The sequence below is a fragment of the Syngnathoides biaculeatus genome, chromosome 22 (assembly GCF_019802595.1).
Source record: "Syngnathoides biaculeatus isolate LvHL_M chromosome 22, ASM1980259v1, whole genome shotgun sequence".
NCBI classification, from domain to species: Eukaryota; Metazoa; Chordata; class Actinopteri; order Syngnathiformes; family Syngnathidae; genus Syngnathoides; species Syngnathoides biaculeatus.
Window position 1 is genome coordinate 14,679,832 of NC_084661.1, and position 24,634 is coordinate 14,704,465.

Consider the following 24,634-nt stretch of genomic DNA (forward strand, 5'->3'; position numbering starts at 1 on the left):
TCAAACTCACTTTTCTCACGGGCCACATTGTTGTTCCGGTTTCCCTCAGAGGGCCGTTATGACTGCGGAACAACAATATTTAATCATCTCATCATATTCACGTCATCAATTTATGAACTAGTTTTGGAATCAGAAATCAGGGGTAATGTTTTTCAACTTCACGTTTGGTAACACAAAAATGCTTGTCATTTCTCAACTTTATCATTTATGATATGACAATTTTTAAATTTGGTCCAGATTTTTACAAGAATCATCGAAATTGACACTCTAGATGCGGCTTCACGGGCCAGATAAAATCATGTGGCATGCCAGATCTGGCCCCATGGCCTTGAGTTTGACACATGTGGCCTAAAGCGGGCAATTGTTGGCACTGAAATACATAAATGTGTCCAATGTACATTTGAAAAATTAGACCAGAACCATGTAGCAAATCTCTCTCTCTCCCCGTCGTGCCGCTAATGAGACGTCGCATCGTTTGGATTTCCTCGCCTCCGCCTGACTCTCAACCCGGAAGGGGCGTTTGAAGCCGAAATCAGAATTCTTTTCCAAGCGACCGCTGAGTCCAAGGAACTGCAGGGAAGGAAGGCGCAGCTGCGTCCTAATCAAGAACATGGGCATGGTGCACAACGGTTGAAAAGGTCGGAATTTGTTATTAGAATGTTTTCATGGTCATTGATTTGTTTGTTTGGTTTTGCCACATTAAGATAACACGAGAAAAAACTGCCATTTTCCACTAAATTCCTCAGAGCAGTGGCACGTGCCAGAAGAAGCTAAATTGTACCATCCGGTCCACCAAAGTCTGCAGTACCGTGACAGTTTTCTTCAGTTCACTCATCTTTCAAATTCCAAGTGACGCCAAGGTCGGATGTTGTCCCCGCACGTCACGAGAACTTCAGCACCTCAGTTCGCATCAGCGTTTTCCTGCCGCCATTGTGAGTTACTTAATTATTACCGTACCTATTTTTAACGCGACAGCCATCAGTTAGCTAGCTAGCTATTCTTATGCCCAGAAAGTGCCAGAATATAGAACACATCTGTGTCATTATATGGATTCTCAAAGTCGGAAGTGACACCGCCCGACAGCCGGCTGAGAGGACCCGCAGAAGCCTGTTAGCATGTGAGCTAGCCTGTTGTTAGCATTGCTCTCTGATGTATTCCAGCCTCCGGAGGCTTAAAACAAATGTTTTTCGTGGGCCAAACACGAAGATAACAGAACACGGATGCAAGAATACATCCCTGTATGGGTTTTTTTTTTTACTTCTCGGGGGCACGAGTGTGTAAGTCCATCTCAGAATAACATGAGAGGCAGCTTGATCATGTAGCTACATTCCTCAGAACGATAGCCTCCAAATCAAAACCATGTCATCACCGCAAATGACCCAAGTTTGTCGGATTTGAGCCCAGTTGCTAACAAACTCAGTCGCTTCACATCAGCGCCGGTCGCTCGGCATGAGAAGAATGCTAATGTGGCAGGGGACAGAGAGGTTTCTTCCCCTCGCCAGATGGCCCGAAGATTAGGAGGACAGCAAGACGGGCGCGTGACTTGTGATGACGTCGGCAAATGCCTCTCACCAACTCACGTCCGTGCGGGATTTCGGAAGACGCTTCACATTTCTGGTATTCTTTAAGAAGACCCCAAAAAAAAAGTCACGGTTGACATTGGAGGTACCTGAGCAGTTGTCGCTTCGCTGACTACACGCTCAGTTTTCGAGTAGTGCCTGGGAATCATCTGATTTGCTTCCTTTTTCCATACCGATTATTCCCTTGAGGTGGTGTGTAAACTGGAGCCTCTCATAGCTAGCGCAGTTTATCACAATCTGCAAATGCTAACTAGCATGTAAGAAGTCCTTCAAAAATATAATCGCAACTGCATCAGCAACATCTGCCCCCCCCCCACACACACACACACACACACTTTCTAACCCTCATTGTACGCAGGGGAAGCTAAAATATGTCTTACAATAAAGATCTTACCACGTGCCAGAACAAAACCAAACGGCATTGGCTAGAAACGGGCGGCTTCAATGATGAAATTGTTGTTCTCAGACACGTTCATATTTCTCAAAAACTGAGATGAATGAACAGCCGCCCGACAGTGACTGACACTGACAAGGGTTTCCCACGAGAAGCGTTGACCCCCGTGACTGCTTATGATTGCCGGGCATCGCCGGGCCAAGACCCCCCAGCGTCCGTTGGGAACACCCCAGCGAGACGGATTTTGTCACGACCTCACACACACACACACACACTTTTGGTCACTGCTGTAATCTGACATTCACTATATGAGCGAGCTGTCACATTTTGATAGACGTCGGAGTTCCAAACGGGGCAAGTCTGTTAAGAGGGAAGGCGAGCAAAAACTGTACGTTTCATGTTTAATTCAGTTGTGCTTGCGTGTTTGAGAACACAGCCCCAGATGTTCTTTTTGCTCGGCAAGAATGCTTCCGCCTTTTAGTTTGTTTCTCAATGTCTCAATGAGCAAAAGTGGTCTTAATTAGGTGAATGACTGGTGATTACTTGCACAAGAGGACATGAGCCTCCCGTGGAGTACCGCAGGGATCCCATTTTGGTCCCATACTGTTTTCCTCTTTAACATTGTTTGACAGATTCAACCAAGCAATTTCTTCAAAATAAGAATGTCCTCCAGTTCAAAAAAAGTACAGTATTGTGTACTGCCATCACTCGGCTCGTAACATTTATATAATTGTTAGATACAAGCCATAATATATAAATATGTATTGCATATGAATAATGTTTGAAAACAGCTTTCCTATGCAAAATCAGATCAACCCCAACTGTTTATGTATGCCTAAATATCATAAATGCTGTATCTTTTCATGTTGTTCAGCTCCTTGGGCAAGTTATTTCTTAATTTATTAATTTGGAATTTTAGAGTTCTAGGTATATGCATATGTTTTGAATTTCTACATGTTCCCCCCCCCCCCCCCCCGTTATAGAGCGTCCAAATTAGCATTTCAAAGCGCGCGCCTATTTGGAATAGCTTGGCAGCTTTCGATTTGTGTTTAAAGGGATTTGCCCGCACAAATCAAGGTCAAGGGTTTATTTTGCCGGGAATTCGTCACCTCACGAGAAACCTCCAGTGCCAGATCTCCTTGAACACTTATTAACGTGTGCTAAAATGATATTGGTGAAAGTTAAGCGATAACTGTGAGTCACTAAAAGCGAAGATTAAAATCTGATGGCTGAAACGAGTCGTCTGTTCTCGATCACTGAAGAAATACTTGGAAGGGAGTCCACGTGCAAGACCTGGCTCGACTAGACTTGACTCCGTCATTAGGCATACACTCGATAGATGATAGAGGCTGAAAGTAAGGATTAAACCAAATACCGAAGTATTAAAGGTACAAATGTTTGTACTGGGAATTGAATGTGCAGGTGAGCACCTGATTGTTCCTCAGCAATCCTGGAATAGATTGACCTCGCCTGCCCTCCATTACCTGAACGCTCAGCGGCCGCGCCGACTCCCCGCTTCTTTGTGTGTGAAATTACTAAAAAGAATGCTCCCTGTATTTCTATATTTCCCCCCAATCCGACTCCGAAGTGTGTCGCCTCCGAGTAGTCCCAGCGGCGGGAAGCGTCACAAGCTGGCGCGGCGATCAGCTTTCGTTTTCGAGCTTCAGACTTTCTATCTCTGGTTTCATTTGCGGCGCAACGAAGGGAACCGATGTGGACAGATGGTTACTTGTTGGCTTTTTATTCCAAAGAGACGAGAGAACCACATTTTACATTGTGAGGGATGAATGATCTTTAAGAGCAGCATATGTTAAGTACAGGAATTTGAAGCGCCGTTTCACAGATGAACAACCCTTAGGGGTCGCCACAGCGTGTCATCTTAGATGAACGCATATTTTGTTTGGCACAGTTTTACGCCGGATGCCATTCCCGACGCAACCCCCCTGCATTTTAGCCGGGGAGAGACGCTAACAGCACCCGGTATTCCCGGGCTTTCTCGCATTCAAGTACTAACCAGGGCCAAAACCCGCTTAGGTTCCGAGATCTGACAGGATCGGGGATTCTCAGGGTAGCGTGGCCATCGGCCAAATGCAATACTCGCAGAAGAACATTAAAAGATGTCTTCTTTTTTTCCAAATCAAATGTTAACAAGGTACAGTATAAGAACTTGGAACCAAGCATCCATTTTCTGATCCGCTTATCCGCACAAGGGTCGCAGGAGTGCTGGAGCCAATCCCAGCTATCTACTAGCTGGAGGCGGGGTACACCCTGAGCTGGTTTCCAGCCAATCGGAGGGCACAAGGAGACAGACAACAGTCGCAGTCACAATCACTCCTAGGGGCAATTTAGGGTCTCCAATGGATGCATGTTTTTGGGATGTGAGAGGAAACCGGAGGGCCCGGAGAAAATCCACGCAGGCAAGAGGAGAACATACAAACTCCGCTCAGGCAGTGCCGGGATTTGAACTAAAAGATGCAACCAAAGCTCTGAAAACGTTGCCGTTTCTGGTTGACCTTGAAGGCCGCCATTCTTTTCGCGTCCTCTTCTCTGACAATTGAAGGAATGTGAACCTGGATCAATGTTCTCCTCTCTTGACCGATCAATACAGATGTTATTCCTGTTTTAGTCAGAACAAATAGAGGGCTTTCAACGCAAAAGGTGGTGAAGTCCGCCCCGACGGAGCAACCAACGGATGAGTAGTCGCGTTGCACGTGTGGAGCGCCTTTCGAAACCATCTTGAAATCCGTGGAAACATGGCAGGACGCCCTTAAAGTTGAGGAACCAGCTGGCCTTTCAAATCAAAGCCCACCCCCGAAACCGACCCCAGACCTCATCGCACCTGAGCTGTTGTCTTTTTACATCAACGTCAAACTGAATCCGTCACTCCAGTAGCGGGCCTCAGGGTGGTTTTGTATGTTTTTCTCTCTCGGTGACTCTGGCGACTTCCTGTTTATGCGTCTTCTGCGCCGATAACGTCTGGATCAGACTACCAGACAAAATGGCGCCTTGTCAGACCGCAGTCATAAAAACCTTGTCACGTCTCGGTCAGAACTCCAGCAGCGCGACACGGAATATTTACGATATCATTTATATCCCCTGTTTTACAATCAATAGGTTCATCTTCAAAACAAGCTGTTAGGGGGAGGTGGGACCGAAAAAAAATGTCTCGGCGCTCCCGGATGGAACAGTTACCATGGCGACAACACCATCAATCATAGGGGAAGAGGCGCTATGTAGTTTTGATTGCGACAATGTTTTGTGTTGGGGGAGAGAAAAAGAAGAAAAGAGAACGGAGGGGGAAAAAAAAACGTGGCAATTCAAAGAGAAAAGCTATGATCACAACAATAGATCAAAGTATCAAAACAAGATTAACTCCGGATGTACGACTTTTGAGGCACTTTTTCTGATGATGTGAGGACAAAAAAATAATTTTGCACCACAAGTTAGCACAAGAGAAGCACGGTCATCAGGGAGGGGCTCAGTGTCGAGCCGCTGCTCCTCTGCATTGAGAGGAGACAGATGAGGTGGCTGGGGCATCTGATCCGGATGCCTCCCGGACGGACGCCTCCCTGGTGAGGTGTTCCGGGTACGTCGGACCGGGAAGAGACCCCGGGGACGACCCGGGACACGCTGGAGAGACTATGTCTCTCGGCTGGCTTGGGAACACCTCAGGATCCCTCCAGAAGAGCTGGAAGAAGTGGCTGGGGAAAGGGAAGTCTGGGTACCTCTCCTGAAGCTATTTCCCCCGCGACCCGATCCGGAGAAGCGGTAGAAGATGGATGGATGGAAATTAGCACAAGGTCAGACGACTCGCAGTTTTTCCTGGATTCCGAATCTAACGGATCTCAGCGGGACCTTCTGTTTTAACCGTTAACCAAGTCAAATTGGACCAGCGTCACAAACATCCGAGTACAATCGTGAAGTCGAATTCTCAGAGACAGGACGAGGCCTTGGAAAGAAACGAGAGATACATTTTCATTAAAACTTGCAAGAAAGGATACAACGGGGTCGGCGGCTGCCGTGAAGCGCAAAGAAGTATTTTTTTTCCGACACTAACAAAGGTACAGTAGAGGAAAGGAATCCAGGCCTTAAGCACTGCTGGTATCTACTGACAAAAAGCCCCAAAAGCCTTTTTTGCTTCTCTGAGGCAAACGTTTCGTTAAGCAAAGCGCGCATCCTGTCGCAAACTTAAAAAGTGTTATTGAGCCGAGAAAAGGGAAATTGCCTCACAAAGGGTCCCCTCGGGAGCCACTCGGGCTGTTTTCAAAAGGCCACTATTCAGATGCAGGCGAGAGAAAAGTGACGTTCATGTACTCGGGAGTCGTAAAAGGAGAAGACGACGAAGAGTTAATATGCCAGAGCGTCGCCCCGCGGTGTCAGCTCCGTCTGCTCCGTGCGACCCGCGCCGTCGCCGCGAATCAGCCGGCGCGGGCGGATGACGGATCTGAGGACGGCGCTGCGCATAACCTCGGGTCAATCAGACATCATCCAGATGGGGTCGCCTTTGCTGTCCTGAGGCCGAACCCTCGGATGAGGTTAAAAAAACACAACTGACGAGCTGTCCCGTGCTTAATCCCAGCGCGCGCCACGAGGAGGAGCGCAATGCCCATTGGACAAAAGCAAAAAAAAAAAATGTCACAAAACACATTATCGTATCACAAAAGAACCACCAATAACTTTCATTCTATATTTTGCGGCACCGAAATGCGCTCGAGCCGGCACCGTGACCCGCAGAGGGAAAACTCCAGAGTGACCTTGGCTTATCCGCCGGTGTTGGCGGACCCGCCTCGGGGATATCAACAAAAAAAGCCCGACGCCGGTCTCGGAAGCTCAAGAGCGCACGAGACGTCGCTTCATTTTCTCAGAAGGTGGCCGACGGCAGCCGAGATTGAAGCTCAAGGTCATCTTTATTGCCTCTATTATTTGAAGATCTACTCTGTGAATCATAATTCTGTAATGTTCCCTGGTTATTTTAGTCGTACGTTTTTGTTGTTGTTGTTTTTTTGAAATCAGTCATTCATTGGTTTGGCCTGGCCTCATTCGTGTTCCCTTCTCCAGCCAGTCTGCTCCAATCCGTAGTCTGGATTAGACTTTACTTATTAAAATTTATTTTAAAATACAAACATAATAAAAATTACAAGGTTTTTTTTTTTCATTTGATTTTTGTTTCATGTGTCGGTTTGACAGAAAAACGGCAACTGTGAGTGGCAAAAAACTTGAAGCAAGCACGCTTGGCCTCTTATTTGGACAACTTTCCAAGCGCGTCTTCTTTTCCTTTCCTCAAAGTGATGTTACGCGAGAGTCTCTTCACAGCAAGAGAGCGAGAACGGGCGCTAAGGAATACTAGAAAAGTACGTTTTGATACCAGTCTAAATGCGATCCAAGCCTTTGGAAGTTGTAAGACGATTTTTGAAAGTAATGATACGGTCTATATATAGTGATGATTTGCACGGATCTCTGGTGGGTCTGCAAGGCTTCCGGGCGGGATTGACTTTACTGTAATTTGTGAAGGGATTCAAAGAAAATTACAATTGTGCGTTTTGTGACGAGGACAGAAAAGTTTGGAAAGGCGGACGCGGATAAATATAAAATCTGGCACTAAAGTAGAGAGTTCTTGTTTTTCTGTTGTTCACATGCCAAACATGGTGTACGCCTGCTAATTTCAGGGGGTGGAGGGAATTCTTCTTTTTAAGTGCTAAACTGAAACCGTCTGTATCCTCCGAGCCGTTCGGGCTGTAGTTCCACGTCTCAGTCACGTCTATTTTGTGGTTTTGTTTTGTTTTTCCCGCCTGCTGTTTTCCTTTTCACTGAAAATCTGGATCATACGAGCGCAGGAAAAAATACCAGGAGTTTTGTTGTCAATTTTGCTCTGTAGCGTCTATTGTCCAGCCAGGACATCATACTGTCTGAAAAATATAATACATCGTATTCATCGACAACATAATTTGCCCACAAATGTACTACTTCCGAATAATATTGATGATATTCTGACGTTTTAAATGTTTCTATTGTATTGTTTGTTTCCGCCAACTGCGAGCATACTTTTTTTTCACCAATCACTACAATGCTACAAAATTTAGTGATACATATTTTGTTTCAGCATAAGTATAAGAAAGAAGACTTTGTCCCTTACTCGCTCTCTGAAATTGTGTTATACCGTAATTTCCGGCCTACAAGGCGTGACTTTTTTCACACGCTTTCAAGCCTTCGGTTCATGCGGTGATGCGGCGCTAGGGTTAGCGCTCCTGGTTATAAGCTCCCAGTACCCAGAGTTTAACGCTAGCCCCGCAGTAACATTAAACTCTTTCTGCGTTCTGTAGTCCGTGAATTACGGTAATTTTGCAGTGAAACAAAGCAAGATGTCTGTCGCTGCGCCAGTTGCATAAGGTTGATGATGAGCGGCTGTTCATTTGTGTTAGAAATGAGCCTGACGAAGGAATAATAAACCCTTCGGAGAAAGCGGCCATCAGGTTCCATTGAACGTTCTCCTTGAGTTTGTATTTAATTGTATCGCTCATTATTTTCAAAGCGCTTGTTACGTCTCTGGTGCATTGAAGAGCTCATTCACATTCTTTCCGTGGCAGACTCGAAAAGGCGGGGGTATTTTTTCCTCCGGTCGGGATTTGTAAGTCATTGGAGGGAAGAAAAAAAAAAATCAATCATTCAATCAGACTTGGGAAGTGACTAAGCTGGAAAATGTTTTTTTTTTTCTTCCTCACCTGTGTGTCTTCCTTTCCAAAGTTTGCGATAAATATTCCCTTCATCCGCCGTCTCACACGGCTCCCTTTTTACAAGCTCATCTTTTGGCATCAGTGGCTTTACAAAGGTTTCCCGCGCACCTTTTAGCGTACGCCACGTTTTCCCGCGGGACTGATCTCCTCCCCCCGTTTAAAAGCCCTCCCAAAGAGCCGAGCTGAATCAAAAGCAGTCGCTATAAACGGTCAATTCCATCAAACGGCTCGTCTTCATCGCGGACAGATCAAATCCCGCCGGCGGAATTACCTGTCAGGTTTATCACCCGAAAGAAATTTTGCATGTTTTTATTTTGACTTATTTATTTTTTTTAAACACCAACACTTCATCGTTGCTGAGAGCTTTGACAACCACTCAGGAACAGGTGCCACAAGTGAGCTTCCTCCACATTTACGACTATTTTCAGTACTCTTCAGATCCCTGGAGTGGAATAATAACAGTCGGGGTCGTTTTCCCCGCTATGCAAATATCAATGCGACATTTCAGCACGCTTGACATGGATGCGCGACAAAACGACTGTCTTGCATTTTTTTTTACCCCCTTCACACCTTTGCATCATAGTATGTAATCAGATGCTAAATACTTTTTAAAAAATAATTATTTTACATTCCCTCATGAGAAGTAGGCCAAGGGTGACATGAAGTCAGCTGCAGGTGTTAAATCCCATAACGTTGCCTGGAATTGCCTCAGTGATGATGGTTTGTTTATGATGAACAGTACTTAAACTTCATAAAAAAGTTATTTTCTCTTGTATCATGTTTTATACACTATCGTGCTATTTTATTTAGTTAAAAAGAAACAAACAAAAAGAGGTAAAATCTTGGTATGCAGCTGTTAGCATGCTATTTTTGGCTAGTCACGATCCATTGTGCTAACTGCTAGCCAGCTAAGCTAATAAGGCGAGCTTTCCTCCTACTTTTTGTTCGTTTTCATTTTTTTTTTTTTTTTGCTTTTTAGATTATTGTCATAGTCAATAGAGAGCAAGCTAGCTTCACAGAAACACTTTTTCTTTTATTGAATTGTAAAACGTAACTACGGATGGAAACTGGACTCCGGTTTTAATCTGACATATATTTATGTACCGTATTTTCCACACTCAAGAGCCTTTAAATTCCTCAAAAACTGTCAGTGCGCCTTATAATCAGGTGCGCCTTATATATAGATCAATATTGAGCTTTTCGTGCAACCCATCTAATGGAAGCATGTATCATCTATTCTATGCACTTTATATATGAATAAAACAATTTAAAATAGGCCAGTAATTGAAGGTGCGCTTTATAATGCAGTGACTCGGTGCCCCGCTAACCAATTTTGCCATTCCCTTTTCTCAGCGTGTGTGCGCCCAGAAAATTCGGGGACTTTTTCTTTTTCTTTTCTTTTGAAATTTGAGCCATTTGAGATGTGAGAGGACTTTTTTCAAAGCAGATTAGCACAGATTAGAGACTTGGAAGATAATTGCGCTAGTGAAAGCGAAGTCGCAAGCAGCGGGCGCAGCGGAATGATTGGAGCCAGCGATTAAATCTCGCTCCTTGGAAGGCGATTTAAATGTCCCCAAAAGTCACGTTTGTGCATGTTGCGATCAATTCGGACGTGCAGCGAGGGGAGATTTCCGACCAAGTGTCGCGGTTTAGGGGAAGGAACAGGTGGAAGGTCTTCATGCTTTCTGCTTTGTGATCATCATCGTGAAGATAAATGAGCATAAGAGTGTGTATAATTATTTATGAATCCTGCGCTCATATTGCACTGTGCAGCAAGACTTATGTATTGCATGCATTTCTGTGACAACAATAACATGTTCCTCGACGTCATCACAAAGAACACGAAATTTTAATGATGATGCTTTAGTCTCCGCCAGCCATTTTGGAGGAACTGGACCATATCGTTAATATATGGGCCGATTTCGTTCGGAATGATGGCAAAAAGATGGATTTTGATATCGCAAGTGCCCGTGACCTTTGAACAGGAGAGTCTAAGTGGAGGTTTGTGCCAGATGGAATGAAACCTGCCCCCCAATCCTCACCCCTGCCAACCCCCCCCCCCTCCCTCTCCTTTCTCTCTCTCAGCTACTGCTGAGATATTGCTTTCATAAGGAGAATGGGCCTGATCGACAGCCCTGAAAGGCGCCAGCCGTTGCCGTCGCCGGCACCGAATCATGAAAGGTCGAGATCCGATTTGGTTGCTCAGTCATGCAGAGAAGACGGCCGCGGCGATTTATTACCGCAAATGGTCGCCGGCTCTTTTTTTTTTTTTTTTTTTTGCCTTTGAGACGGCGCACCATCGTCCGCAACGTTTGGTTCCGCCGCAAAAAAATCAATCTGAAGCGTGTCACGGGTTGACAAGGTTATGATTGTGTTAAGGCTTTTTTATTTTACAACGCCGGCCTAATGCCTGCTGATGCAGTACATAAGTACAGTCTGATGCATTTTCAGCTGTTTATTGAACGGAACAGTCAGTCGGCACCAACGTTCCCTCTAATATTTGACGTGTCTGCCCAAACACGCTAAGCCCCGTGAGCGCCCCCTTTGACCACTGTGAGCAACATCAGGCGTATGCACTGTGCTCAGATCGGTGTCGTCCATTCAAGTTACAAGCGTCATTAAAAGGTTCAGATTACAGCAACAGAACAATTTTATTTGTGTACTTGCAAACCTGCAATGAAAATGTCAACATTGCTAACCAAACCAAGCCAACTATGAACTGCTAATTTGAAACCTCGCTTCCAACTTTGTTTCATTTATTTATTTTTTAAATCACAATGATATCCCTGTCTGTTTTTCCTGGTGTAAAACTGAATTATTGCTTGCAAAATACCTTTAGCAATGCGTGTGGAAAGATGAATGATGCTACCAAACAGTTTTGAGGTTAATGTTATGAGGTCCCCTATTTTTAAAATACAGAATTAGCTTTTTGTGCACTGTATTGTCTGTGCTTTCATCCTTTATCAGGTTGCGCCAAGGTGGATATTTAACGTTATACACCATCTCGTCCTTTACTTTCTACTTTGGCTTCAGACCAGACCTTTTTTTACTCAAAAGAGAAAATCTCGTCCAATTTCACCACTTTTTATTATTATTATTATTATTATTATTCACATACTCCGACATTCATTAAAGCAACAGCATTTCTTTTTTTTTTTTTTACTTTTGCCATTATTATTTGAAAGAAAAACATAAGCAGCAAGTCTGACTCGTCTTTGCTCTACGTTGCCCAGAGTGTGTTTCTAACCAAAGCACCGGTGGTGGGCGGTGTTTGTAATTATGAGCGTACCGCTTTAAGAGCGGGAGGTGGGCGGTGTCAGGTAAACAAGAAAGTAGCTTGTTAGAGACCACGTGCTGCGGTTTTTAAAAAAAAAACAAAAAAATCAGGCTGTGGTTCACTGCGCTGGATCGGTTTTCATGTGCACTGAGCGTGCTCTACAAGTGCACAATTGCGCAAGTGCGCAGCTTAGAGGGAACATTGGTCACTACACAATACAGTGAGATTTTTTGAGTTGGCCTACGCGGCAATTACGACTGAGCCCCGTGAATTCCGCCTAGCAACAAGCTGCCGCATAAACAGAAAAATACTCCACTGTTGCATCGGCGACAGTAGCTGGCTTAAAAAGAGCATTTTGCCGCCGTGATTTCATCACGATAGTTGTACCCCTTTTAAGGGCGCGACCCCAGTGCCGAGCCGCCGAGCTAAACATTGACGGTGGGCGCTCAAAGGTCAGCAAAATGCCAGCCGTAACGGGAATGAGGCCACTCGGACGATGCTGCCGGTCAACCCGTGCTCTCCTGCCAAGCGCCGAAGCTGTTTTCGCCGATGATGCTGACACAACTCGCCATGAGAGCGGTCCGGCAGCCAATACGAGTCCCCTGCCACTCTCCACGCGGACTCTACCCCGCCAGCTCTCGTTAGGAGGCTGAGACTCTGCCAACTTGGTGAATCACCAAGAAACAGATGGTGAAAATAAAGCGGGTGGGGGGGGGGGTGTCAAATTCCCCAGAATGCCATATAGCGTCTTGCTGGTTTCTCGTCGCGTTTGCAAATTCCCTTCTAAAATCGGAGCGGCGACGTGTGACTCGTCATGCTGTTGTGTCGCTGCTGCATCTTTAATCAGCTCTACAAGAGAGAACCTCCGGGGAGGCGTTTTGCAGAAGTGACTGCGGTGGTCTCGCCCGATCTGTTTGACAACGAAGACTTTTTGGGGGTGGTCCGACAATAAATCCCGTGACCTCGCTCGGCCGGATAAGAGAAGGACATCGCTGGAACGTTTTTTCCAAACTGATTTGTAATTAGTTGCAAATTGGCCCGAAAAACCAGTAAAACTTTACAGGAAGACCGAGTCGCTCTTACTATGTATTAGATGTGAATTTTTGATAATTGCCTCGTGTTTTTTTTATTTTTCTCTGGTTTTACCTTCAACCTTTACATCAAATGAGGTACGAATCCCAAAAAGATATTAGAGTTAAAGTGTTATTAGAAGAATAGATTTATGCATGATGCCAATAAATGCCACAGGATTGAAGGAAAAACCGATTTTCTTTTCTGTGTGAAGCCCCTCAACTTACTTCAACAGATCTGTGGCACCAAGATGTCAACAAACAATAACAAATAGAGAGGGTTTTTTTTATTTGTTCTACATTTTTATATACAAACAGAAAGAAAGAAAAAAGAAAAAAGGGAGAGAAAAAAATTATTTACATTCATTAACAATGAGATAATAACACCTTTATAAATGACTGGATTTCTCTCATCTCCAATTATCTGATCTAGTAGGTCATCCTCAACCAAGTTCATACCCGTAAGTGACCAAAAAAAAATTTAACTTTAAAGGGAAAACAATAACAATTATCATTATAGCAAAAAAAAAAAAAAGAAGAAAAATGATACCACCTCAAAGCACCTAACAACAAATGTACCAAAAACAATGTACAATGATTTACACATTAGCTTCAAGCAAAAAAAAAAAAAAAAAAAAAAACATTTTTAAGGTTTCAAATTTTCTTGGTATCGGAACCCTGGGGTGATACGTGTTCTGACAACAAGACGAGATTCAATACTTATGAGTTTTAAAAAAAAAAAATGCACTCCACAACACGTGAAGAAAACAAAAAGATAATGACAACGACAACAACAAAAGGAATAAATGGTGGGAACCAATGAACAAAATTAAGAACAACTTCCGCTTTTCCGGGTCGGGTCGCGGGGGGGAAGTCGCTTCAGCAGGGGTGACCGAGTCCAACTGTAACCGGAAACGTGTCCAACTTAATGCCAAACTCTGACAGCGGTCGTACGGGGAAACGAACAGCTCGTATCAGGGGGTTCGGTACACCATAATCCCGGAGAACCCCCCAGGACTCCCCGAGGGACACGGTTGGAATGCCTTCTTCTTTTATCTTCTTAAGATAAACTTGATTTCACATGATGTAGTAACATCTTTTGATGTTATGGCTTATTTTGTACTTAAAGGGGAAAATGAAAGAAGAACTCCAAGAAGACATCAAATGATAACCTGTCAGGGAATGCTCATGGGGAAGTCTCCCCCTTTCATGATTTGGGATGCGGGTAAAGCTGTCTTGAGAGGGAAGATCATTGCTCAACTGGCACTTTGCAAAAAAACTGAATAAACTGGAAAAAGAATGGTGGTCCGGTGGGCTCAGCTGGTAAAGCGTTGGGCTCACAGTTCTGAGGTCCCACGTTCAATCCCGGGCCCGCCTGTGTGGAGTTTGCATGTTCTCCCCGTGACTGCGTGGGTTTCCTCCGGGCGCTCCGGTTTCCTCCCACATCCCCAAAAACATTAATTGGACACTCTAAATTGCCCATAGGTGGGATTGTGAGTGTGACTGTTTTGTCTCTATGTGCCCTGGGATTGGCTGGCGACCAGCTTGAGGTGTACCCCTGCCTCCTGCCCCTTGACAGCTGGGTTAGGCTCCCCGCGACCCTTGTGAGGATAAGCGGCCAAGAAAATGGATGGATGGATAGAAAAAGAATTGGAAGACCTGGAAAATTGGGCGTTTTTAAGACCACAGTTTCCCCAAAAATCTGCAAATAGATGAATTTGCAAAATTGAAATATAGCAAGGTCTTTTGTACATCAGATTGTGTGAAATGGGCCGTACAGACGAGTGTGTTAATGTTTTTACAAATGCAGTTTCCGGGGAGAGAAGACGGGGGTGACTTCACACTCTTACACGTGACATCGTAGTACACCTTTGGGATTGAAGTAATGATCGAGTATTTGCATTTTTAGCGCAAAGCGTTGGGCAGCGAGTCGTGGTTTGCTCGCGAATCTGCGTTGAAGTCGAGAGGATAATCAGTCCCAGTTCGAAGGGAGACACGTGTGCTTCTGTTTGCGCGACGATTCTGGAGCCCACGGTGGGGGGTGTTTGAAAAAAAAAAAAAAAAAGTACTGTGTTCTTTTGGAGTGCAGCATATGTGTTGAAATCCAAGGCGATGCGCTGGAATCTGGATCCCAGATCAGTGAAGTGCAATAGAAGAAATAGGTTAAAAAAAAAAAAAAAAAAGAAAGAAAAGCCTCAGAACCAAAAAGACACAAGAAGTGTGCGAGCGCCGTGGATATACATTATACACCGCTTTTATATTGCTCCAACAGGCTTTTGTTGAATTATGAACTCCACTGAAAGAATACAGTACACCCCCACCCCACCCCCACGTGCACACACAGATGGGTAATGATTTGTTGGACAGATATGGCTTCTTTTTCCCGCCGCATAATAAATGCGGCGCATGCAACGTATTCTTCTCTTAATGAGGCCACAAACCTGCTGCCTTCTTGTGTGCTTTACACAGCCTGCCGTGTTTTAATGGAGAACAAAAAAAAATCATCTTTGCATCGGAATTGAGCCGCATCCCCAAGTGTGAACATCACCTCACTCGCATGCGTTATTTTATGCTTTTCTACATAAATGTGTGGATTAGATCCCCCGCACACACAAGCACGCAAAAGTCATATTGTGCTGTTTTAGATTCAAGAATTATTAGCAGGCGTTGAACGGCGAGCTTGGGCAAAAAAAAGTTTCCCTCCCCTAAATTCATCAAAAAACGGCGGATCCAAATTACAGGGTGAAAAATTGTCCCGTCTTGTTCTCCGCCCTCGCAGTGTCCGTTAATAATGTTTCAGTTTGTGTTTATTGCGAGTTCATTGTGATTAATTGGAGGAAAACAATGGTGCCACTAATTTACACACACACACAAAAAATAATTTTCTAAAAAAAAAAGAAAGAAAAAAAAAAAGAGTATTAGCCTTTGCAAACACCGCTGTACTCCCTGTCAGGTTTTTTCCAATCTTTATTGTGGAAAGGAATATCACTTAAACATCTCATGCCGCAGCTCCATACAAAAATGTTGCATTTTATGTGGAGCGAAATGACATCATTGTACGAATGATGCTCAGCTCATTGTACTGCCATCTAGTGGAAGTGCATCAAATTGTTTTGGCTGTCACTATCCGTCGCTGGCAAAGAAAGGCAAGCAGCGAAACGTTATGTCAAAACTTGATTTTATCAAATCAATTGAAAATGGATGACAGTTGTGAAACTACTTCCCTTTTTGTTCTATAATTTGTCGACATGCTATTAAATATCAATGTCACAGCAGCACTATTTGTATGGCTACTGCTACTTTTGTAATCTCTTTTTCTTACTTTTATTCAATTTTGGGTTGGATTACATGTTAATTTTACTTGTGTCCCCCTGAAAATTCCGATTTTGTATCTGTATCTTTTTGTACCATTTTTAAAAAAATTAAATATAAATCAGGAAGAACCAGACCATCCTGTTGAGAGTAAACATATTTGCGCTTCATTCACAGGCACGGGCAGCCCGCTGCTGTTGACTCGCAAAAGCGTTAGACCATAATACAGATTAATTTGACATTAAAAGCACGTTTGTATTCATTTAATTGTTAGAAAAATATGTAATATCCATAATATAAGGGTACGTACAATTTAGAACCGCTCTTTTCTGGATCGCGTCGCACCCCCGGGCGACGTTAGTAAGTAAACCAAACGCACCCCAACGATTGTTGCGGAAGTGACGTCGTGGCACAATATTTCAAATTTGAGGAAGCGGTTGACAAAAGCACCGAGCGACTGATTTAGTAACAAAGACGCAGTTTTTCCCCTTCGTGAGTGTATTTGTGTCATCGGTTTTCATAATAGGCAGCGTTTAACCTAATATTTATCTTCAGGGGAAAAGAGTTGTTTTGTTCGTTTTTTTTTTAACCCGTCAGAGTTCGTCAAGTGGCAGGTGCGTTCGAGGTTAATCGTGCAAAGTGATTGCTAGCTAGCGTGTTTATTTGAACTTTGGCTGTAATTTTCTGTATAATTTCTGTAGAAATTCTATAGACTTGGGTCCTAAAGTTCTTTAGAAATGTTCTATCGAAATTTTTTAGCATCTCATATTCATTTTTTTAAAAATAATACACACACCGGCATGCAAATGCTTTGAAGGATGTTTAATGTCTATTAAACATCTTTTCAGATGTTAAAGGTTTTCTTTTGTGCCTCTCAGAATAGACATTTCAAAGTTCTACAAATTATCAACTGTCAAAAAGATTTCTGTCCCGCATCGACACTGCCCAAAATTGTCGTGTACGTGAAGAACGAATTGACCGCCTGCTCTTTGCTGACAGTCAGGTCGCCGTGAGAGCCGCCATGACATCCAAAGGGGCGAAGGACAGCATCGTCGCCAAACTGGGCTTCAAATCCGGGAGCTCTTCCTCCAAAGCTGAAGCGGAAGTGGAGCGAGTCCGGAGGGAGAACGCTCACCTCAGGAAGAAGATGGAGGAGCTGACCAAGCGTCACATAAAGCCGCCCGACGCGGACAAAAGCAAGTTGCTCGAAGTGAGGACGGGGCGGGCGAGCGCGACGTCTGAGCCGTGGCCAAAATTCACCCGGTGGTGTGACGTGATCGACTGCCTCAATCTCCCCTTTTTGTGCTTCGTATTGCTGCACGGCAGAGGATCGTTTCGCTGGAGACTCTTCGCGAGAGGAACAATCAACAGTTGTTGCTCAAGGAGCAAGAGCTGGAAACTGTTAGGCAGCAGCTGTCAGCCAAAGGAGGAGAGGCACGTATCTAGAAAACCGTAAACCGGGTCAACTTTCACATAAGAACAATTTTAACATAATTTTGTTTCCAACACAGTATTCATAGTGATTCTCGTCCCTTCGTTTTTAGGTGGTGGCGGCGCTGCAATCCCAGCTGGACCAGCGGCGCAAGGATGCGGAGAAGAGGGACCTTGACTTCCAGAAGCTTCTACAGGAGACGGAGAACCTGAAGAACAAGCTCGCCACCGTTTCCGCCCGCTGCCAGTCTCTGGAGACGCAAGCGCTGGTATGTTGAGCTTTCTGCAACATTAGGGATCTTTTTTTTTATTTTTTTTTATTTTATTTAATTTTTTTTTTGTTATCTGTGGTTTCCCCGCACTGTATTTTCCAATTAACCACGTGAAAAGTCGTTTAGCAAATTTAATTTTGTTGACTAATCTGCCGGCGGTTCAATCAACGGATAGCGGAAGTCTTAATTAGACTCTGCTTCGAAAAGCGATCAAGGAAAAAGAAAAGACGGATACTGTATGTAAGAGATCTGCAAATGGATTTATTCTGCCATGCGGATGAATATTCATGTCAGGCTGCTAGTTCTAGAGCCCGAGATGTAATCATGTCCACTCTAATGATATTTAATATGATATTCTAAGTATCTGCTCTAAAATTAAATGCATACATACGCACAATGAAAGGCAGATTATTATTTTTTTTTGTGAAACAAAAAATCGTTTTAAAAGTAATTAATACATTTTGGAAAAGATCTGCAGTCGCTAATTTGATGCACGGAAATATTTGCGTCAAACGAATTTCAATATACACGCTAAATGTATTTATAGCTCTGGCCACTGGGTGGGGCTGTTTCACCTGTGCCGGCGTTGACGGAATCTCTCCGGCGTCCTCGTCGGGTGTCTTGTCAAAACATCAACATTGTCATCACCCGCAAGACACAACCCAGCGGGGAACCCAGTGACACAAAAACGCGCTGGTGTCGCCGCTTTGTTGTATTTGTCACGTCAGATTTTTGTCAGGTTAAAAATAGGCTGCAAGTGTGTGTATGTGTGTGCGGATTCTGACTCATGCTGGGGGGGGGTTCAAGCATCACAACACCCCCTCGATGAGAAGAAAAAGGAAAACAAACAAACCTGAACCTGCGAATGATTTCAAACTTTATGCAAAGCAAATGGGGGGGGGGGAATAGAGGGTGTTTCTTGTATTCAAGTTTGAGAAACAACAAATGTGTGGCTTTTTTGGAATCCTTCACTCGATCACTATACACAGTATCGAGTATTGCGATTATTTTTTTTTTATTATTGTATTTTGTATTCTACTGATCAGTCTAATTCAGAATAGGTTTTGATCAGTAGCCAAAAAATGGCATGAAGTCACTGCTGTCTGTCTACAATGTACCGGATGAGTGTAATAACCGCAGTAATAACCATTAAACTTAACTAATACATGATATTATTTTAAGACATATTTAACCGTTGGTAGTTGACTATTTTTCAAGGTGTGCTGTGCAATACATTAACAGCTTTTTATAGGGGATCACATACAGTCAGGCGGAACGGTGGAGAAGCTGGTAAAGAGTTGGCCTCACAGTTCTGAGAACCCGGGTTCGATCCCGGGCCCCACCTGTGTGGATTTTGCACGTTCTCCCCGTGCTTGCGTGGGTTTTCTCCCGGCCCGCCGGTTTCCTCCCACATCCCAAAAACATGCAACATTAATCGGACACTCTAAATTGCCCATAAGTGTGATTGCGAGTGCGACTATTTGTCTCCATGTGCCTTGCGAATGGATGGCGACCAGTTCAGGATGTACCTCGCCTCCTGCCCGTTGACAGCCGGGATAGGCTCCAGCGCTCCCCGTGACCTACGTGAGGATAAGCAGCGAAGAAAATTGATGACTTTTTTTTTTTTTTTTTTTGGTAGTTTATACAGGTTGCCGCTCCGAACAGTTGACAGGTATGTAATTGTAAATATATTAACGCAACAGCTAATAAACCTAGAAGCAGTTGAGTTTTTAGGCACGAGTTTGATTCCCGAAATGCTTTCCAAAGTTAGAGAGTTGTTAGAATCTATTTAAAAATATAATATAATGATGTTGGTGTATCTTCGTGAGGATAAGCGGCAAAGAAAATGCATGGATGGATGGAACATGCAGTCACTATAAAGGGCACTACATAGTGGAATAGGAAGTGATTTAGAACACGCGCACATTAAGGTGTTATTACAAGCGGTGTAAAAGTAGCACGTACACAAATTTTCTAGGAATTTTCGGCTCCTTCCAGGTCAGGATTACCCCCTGAAGGAAACGATCGACCCCTGACGCCCCCCACGTCCTCATCCTTCCCGAGGGCGCAAAAGTTATTAGTTGACTTGGCGTGCCAGCATTTTGAATCCACCCAGGAGAAAGTTGACAAGCTCATCGTGCTCGTCTGCGAGTGTTGACGCAGGCCCCAGCGCTCAGATGATCATTTAGATGCCGCCTGTTGTGACAGAGCCGTCAAAAGTTGTATATTTTTTTTTTTCCTGCCGTGGGTTAGACGTCGGCAGGGAACAGATGCCGGATGGGCGGGGGGGGACTTGTAGTCAGAGATGACATGAGTGCCATTGCCCCATGGTCATGCCAATGCAGGGAATATACACCGATGGCTGACTTTCACGCACACTTTCATGCTGTCAACAAATACGGAGAAAATTGACTTGAGTGTGAACCTGTTGGAGGAGCAGAGTTCAGCTTTAAAGTTCAAGGGAAGTGGAGTTCAAAAGTCAAACAAGAATCCATAAACGGAACGAAAATAGTCGGGGGGGGGGGGGGGGGGGCGCGACTTGACACCTGTTTTTATTTTTTTCCACATTTTAGTTTACCTTTTCACAAGGGTGTCAGTGATGTGGAAACTTCTGACGACAACTAAAGCTTTTTTTTTTTTTTTTTTTGAGAACTCCAAAATCCATCCATCCATTTTCTTTGTCGCTTATCCTCACAAGGGTCGCGGGAGTGATGGAGCCTATCCCAGCTGTCACCAGGTATACCCTGAACTGGTCGCCAGCCAATCACAGGGCACATGGCGACAGACAACAGCCACAATCACACCGAAGGGCAATTTAGAGTGTCCAATTCATGTTGCATGTTTTTGGGATGCGGGAGGAAAGCGGAGGGCCCGGAGGAAACCCACGCAGGCACGGGGAGAACGTGCAAACTCCACACAGGCGAGGCCGGGATCGAACCCGGGTCCTCAGAACTGTGAGGCCAGCGCTTTACCAGCCGAACAACAAAATATTTCACCAAAAATTGGCTGAATTGTGCCACTCCATCGTGGCAGCTATCATGGCATCCACTCCTCTGAGAAGACATTTTTTGGAATATTTGTGAGAAAGTGGTGTCCATTCATCCTTCGTCCTTTTATCAAATGTTACGTTGTCATTGTGTGTTTAGAACGGGCAGGCGTCCACCGCAGACTTGGCCTTGGTACGGGATCAGCTGAAAGACGTGAGTACAGCAACCCCAATGCCGGTTAGCGCGTGCAGCTAACGGATGGAAGTACAGTTCGAGGTGTCTCGATCAGGCCCTGGAGAAGAACCAGCAGTGGCTGGTGTACGACCAGCAGCGAGAGGCCTTCGTCCAGTCGGTCCTGGCACGCACGCACCAGCTGGAGCAGCGGCCGGACTCTACTTCTACCGCGGCCGCCGGACAAGATGCTGCATCTGAATCCTCAGAGAAGGAGGCGCAGATCAGGAGCCACTACGAGCAGTCCGTGTTGGACTTGCAGAAACAACTAGAGGAGCAGAAAGATCACCTCACCAGAGCCCGGCAGGAGCTCGTCACGCAGAAGGAGGAGGTACTTTTGTTGTTATTGTAACTTATTTACGGAACCAAAATTTTCTTATACTTGTGCCGACTCACCTAACGAGTTTCGGCGTCACTGCGCAGGGCCTCAAAAGTCAGGCCGAGCTGCGGCGCCAGACAGAGCGCGCGGCCCGGCTGCAGGAGGAGACGGCGGCGCTGCAACGGCGCTTGGACGCCAAGTGCGACGAGCTGGAGGAGGCCAGGGTGCAGATGCAGACGGAGCGGCTCAGCAGCAGGTATCGCGCCTGAAACCCAAGTCGGCGCGCGAATCCAACAGGTTCTACACTGTGTTGTAATTCTTCATTGCAGGAATGCGGTGTCCTCGGATCGGGCGGACAGGATGAGGGCTGAGCTGGAGAGCCTGAACCTCAGACTGGAAGAGGAGAGGAAGAGATCTGCTGAACTTCTGCTCCAAGTGACTGAAACTTTTTTTTTTTTTTTTAATAACAAACAAGCCCCTTCATACTTGTACAAATATGAGTTGTCCATATTTATGGAAAGGTGGGCTTACATTTGGATTTCAACCGCACAGGTCAACCTGCTGCAAAAGTCTCTTCTGAGCCAGAATGAAGAGCAGAGGAGGATCGCGGCGCTGGAGCAGCAGGTGACACTGCAGAAAATATGACACTTAATAAAATATTCTAGATAGGCTTTCTTTTGTCATCAGCAGATGAAAAAAAAAAAAAAGAAGGAGGTACAGTAATAGCTTGAGATATGAGTGTGAAGATTTGTTCCCCCACCTTCTAAAGCCATACACACTCAAAGTCACAGATACTATCGTAGAATGTAAGAATGGGGAGCCCAGGTGGGCAAAATTTCTTGCATCTCACATGCATATTATTATATTGAATAATGCAAATGTCAGTTTTTATCTGATTTATGCATTACTCAATTCTAAAAGTATTCGATAGCTGCATTTGAGTAAATGAACATGTCCATAACAAAAAAACAGTTAATGTTACCTCAAATAGTGAAGATGTTACATATTGCAATGAGTGCAATTTTGAGCATGATGTTGGTCGTGTAATACTGTTGATAAATATTGTCAATTTTAGGGTGTGTAATATTGCTTGCACACAAACTCGGATGATGTGTTTAAGCTTTCTTCAGGTGGTACGGTCCAGTTTTCAGTTTTTTTCCAAAGTGAACCAAAATAACAGCCCGTACCACTTTTTGACGGGAGTTTTTAATCATAATTTAGGGATTGTGAGGTGTTTTGAAAATATTCTAAATTGTTCAACAAAATAATGGGAATTTTGTCTTTTGAGCAAGGCGTCAGCAAACCCGACCTTTCCGGGATGCGGTACATTTCCGTTCGGCTTTTTTGTCAAGCCGTTGCGAAGGTTTCTCATGTGTTCCGTATCGAAGATCCAGCTCTCGGTCAAAGACTTTGAGAACGAGAAGATGGACCGTCAGACCGTGCAGCACCAACTTCACAAAGTCCTCAAGGAGCTCCGCAAGGCCCGCGATCAGATTGCCAAGCTGGAGTCTTCCGTAAGTATCGGTTCGGTCCGCTATGTCGACCTCATGCAGCTTTTACAGCCCCAAAATGTGACTTTTTGTGTTTTGTTTTTTGTTTTTTTTTACGTTTGGAGTGCTTTACTGTGCAAAAACTTGCCGTCTTTTCAGAAGCAGCCCAGCAGCCGTTTCTCCGAGCCCGGCTCGTACAACAAGCTGGACGTGGAGCGCCTCAGCCTGGACGACGCCCGCTCGCCCACGTCGCCCAACAAAGTGGGCAGCCTTCTGGACGAGAGTTTTTTGGAGTGCCCCCGCTGCCGGGCCCACTACCCCACCAGCCGCCACCGCGAGCTGCTGGCCCACATCGACTTCTGCTTGGCCTGACGTGTCATGTGACGCTTTCCCACCATCCCCCTCGCCGAATCGTAATCATGCTTTTCGCCGGACACCTTTTTCATCCAGTCAGTACATTAAACAATTTCTAAATCCCGAAGACCAGTTTTCATTTTTAAATACGGATTTTTGAGGACTTCCTGCATCAAGTGCCAAAGCTCTTAGTCCTTGTGACTCAATTTGTATTTATTCATTAGTTTTTTTTTCGTTTGTTTGCGCTACTTACTTTTGGAAGTTACTCTACTCGTGCTCTTTTTAAGATGTCGTGGAATTGTGTTTTTAACGGGTTGTGGAGCTCATTTTATCATCAAGGGGGAAAAAAACTTTTTGATTAATATTATTGGAACATGCTTGTTGGGATTTGACACTCTAGCATTTTTAAATAACTTTTTTTGGGGGGGTTGGGCATACCATTTTTCATCATCAGCGAGGATGTTATTTACTGGCGCTTTGTAAACATTTAGATCAGGGGTGTCAAACTCATTTTTTGTCATGGGCCATAAGCGTAAACCTTTGATCGCCTCATCATATTTACACATGAGATTTATGAATTAGATTTGGAATCAGAAATCAAGGGTAATGGGTTTTTCCCATCTATTGTTGAAATACTTGCGATATCTCCATGTTATTTATGATATGACTATTTAAAATTTTTGTGCAGATTTCAACAAAAATCTCGGAAGTTGCCGCACATGATTCACCTCCGCGGGCCACATAACGTCATGCGGCGGGCCGGATCTGGCCCCTCGGGCCTTGAGTTTGACACCTGTGATTTTTAAATGGACATTTTTACCAAGCAGACCTTCCCATTTGGCAGCGATACATTGCCGTCATTTTTATAATTTTACAAATTTTCGTCCGCCCGCTTGCATCTATGTCCACGTTGCATTTTCATACCTGCAGCCCCACAAGGCCGCAACAAGATCGCACCGTCTTAATTCCTTGTACTAAACTATTTAAGGCAGCGGATTAGGCTTCTCTGTTGAAAGAAAGGCGTCTTGGTTCCTGCCCACTCTATCGTTTTTTTGTTTTTTTTTTGGGGGGGGGAGGTTGTCATTTTCATCCTATAATTCTGAAACCAGCTGATCATGTAATTTTCCTCATGCTGTACTGTGCAAAATGTCCAATAAAGGTGTGGAGATAACTTTGCTTAATCTCT

At 44.6% G+C, this 24,634-nt stretch overlaps 1 protein-coding gene across 5 annotated transcripts; it reads left to right on the forward strand.

The window, feature by feature from the left end:
• Positions 1-16,713: 16,713 nt before the first annotated feature.
• cep55l (centrosomal protein 55 like) lies at positions 16,714-24,623 on the forward strand. Of its 5 annotated transcripts, none has more exons than XM_061810566.1 (12): positions 16,768-16,856; positions 16,920-16,978; positions 17,364-17,574; positions 17,691-17,798; positions 17,909-18,064; positions 21,214-21,267; positions 21,344-21,616; positions 21,709-21,860; positions 21,934-22,039; positions 22,157-22,228; positions 22,993-23,118; positions 23,254-24,623. In XM_061810566.1, exons 3-12 carry the CDS (start codon positions 17,386-17,388, stop codon positions 23,464-23,466), a joined length of 1,449 nt encoding a protein of 482 aa, XP_061666550.1. In that variant the 5' UTR covers positions 16,768-16,856; positions 16,920-16,978; positions 17,364-17,385; the 3' UTR covers positions 23,467-24,623. The 5 variants fall into 5 exon arrangements, with proteins under 5 accessions (XP_061666552.1, XP_061666553.1, XP_061666550.1 ...); XM_061810567.1 differs by having other exon boundaries at positions 16,839-16,856; positions 17,368-17,574; XM_061810568.1 differs by lacking the exon at positions 16,920-16,978 and having other exon boundaries at positions 16,714-16,856; positions 17,368-17,574.
• The last annotated feature ends 11 nt before the right edge of the window (positions 24,624-24,634 follow it).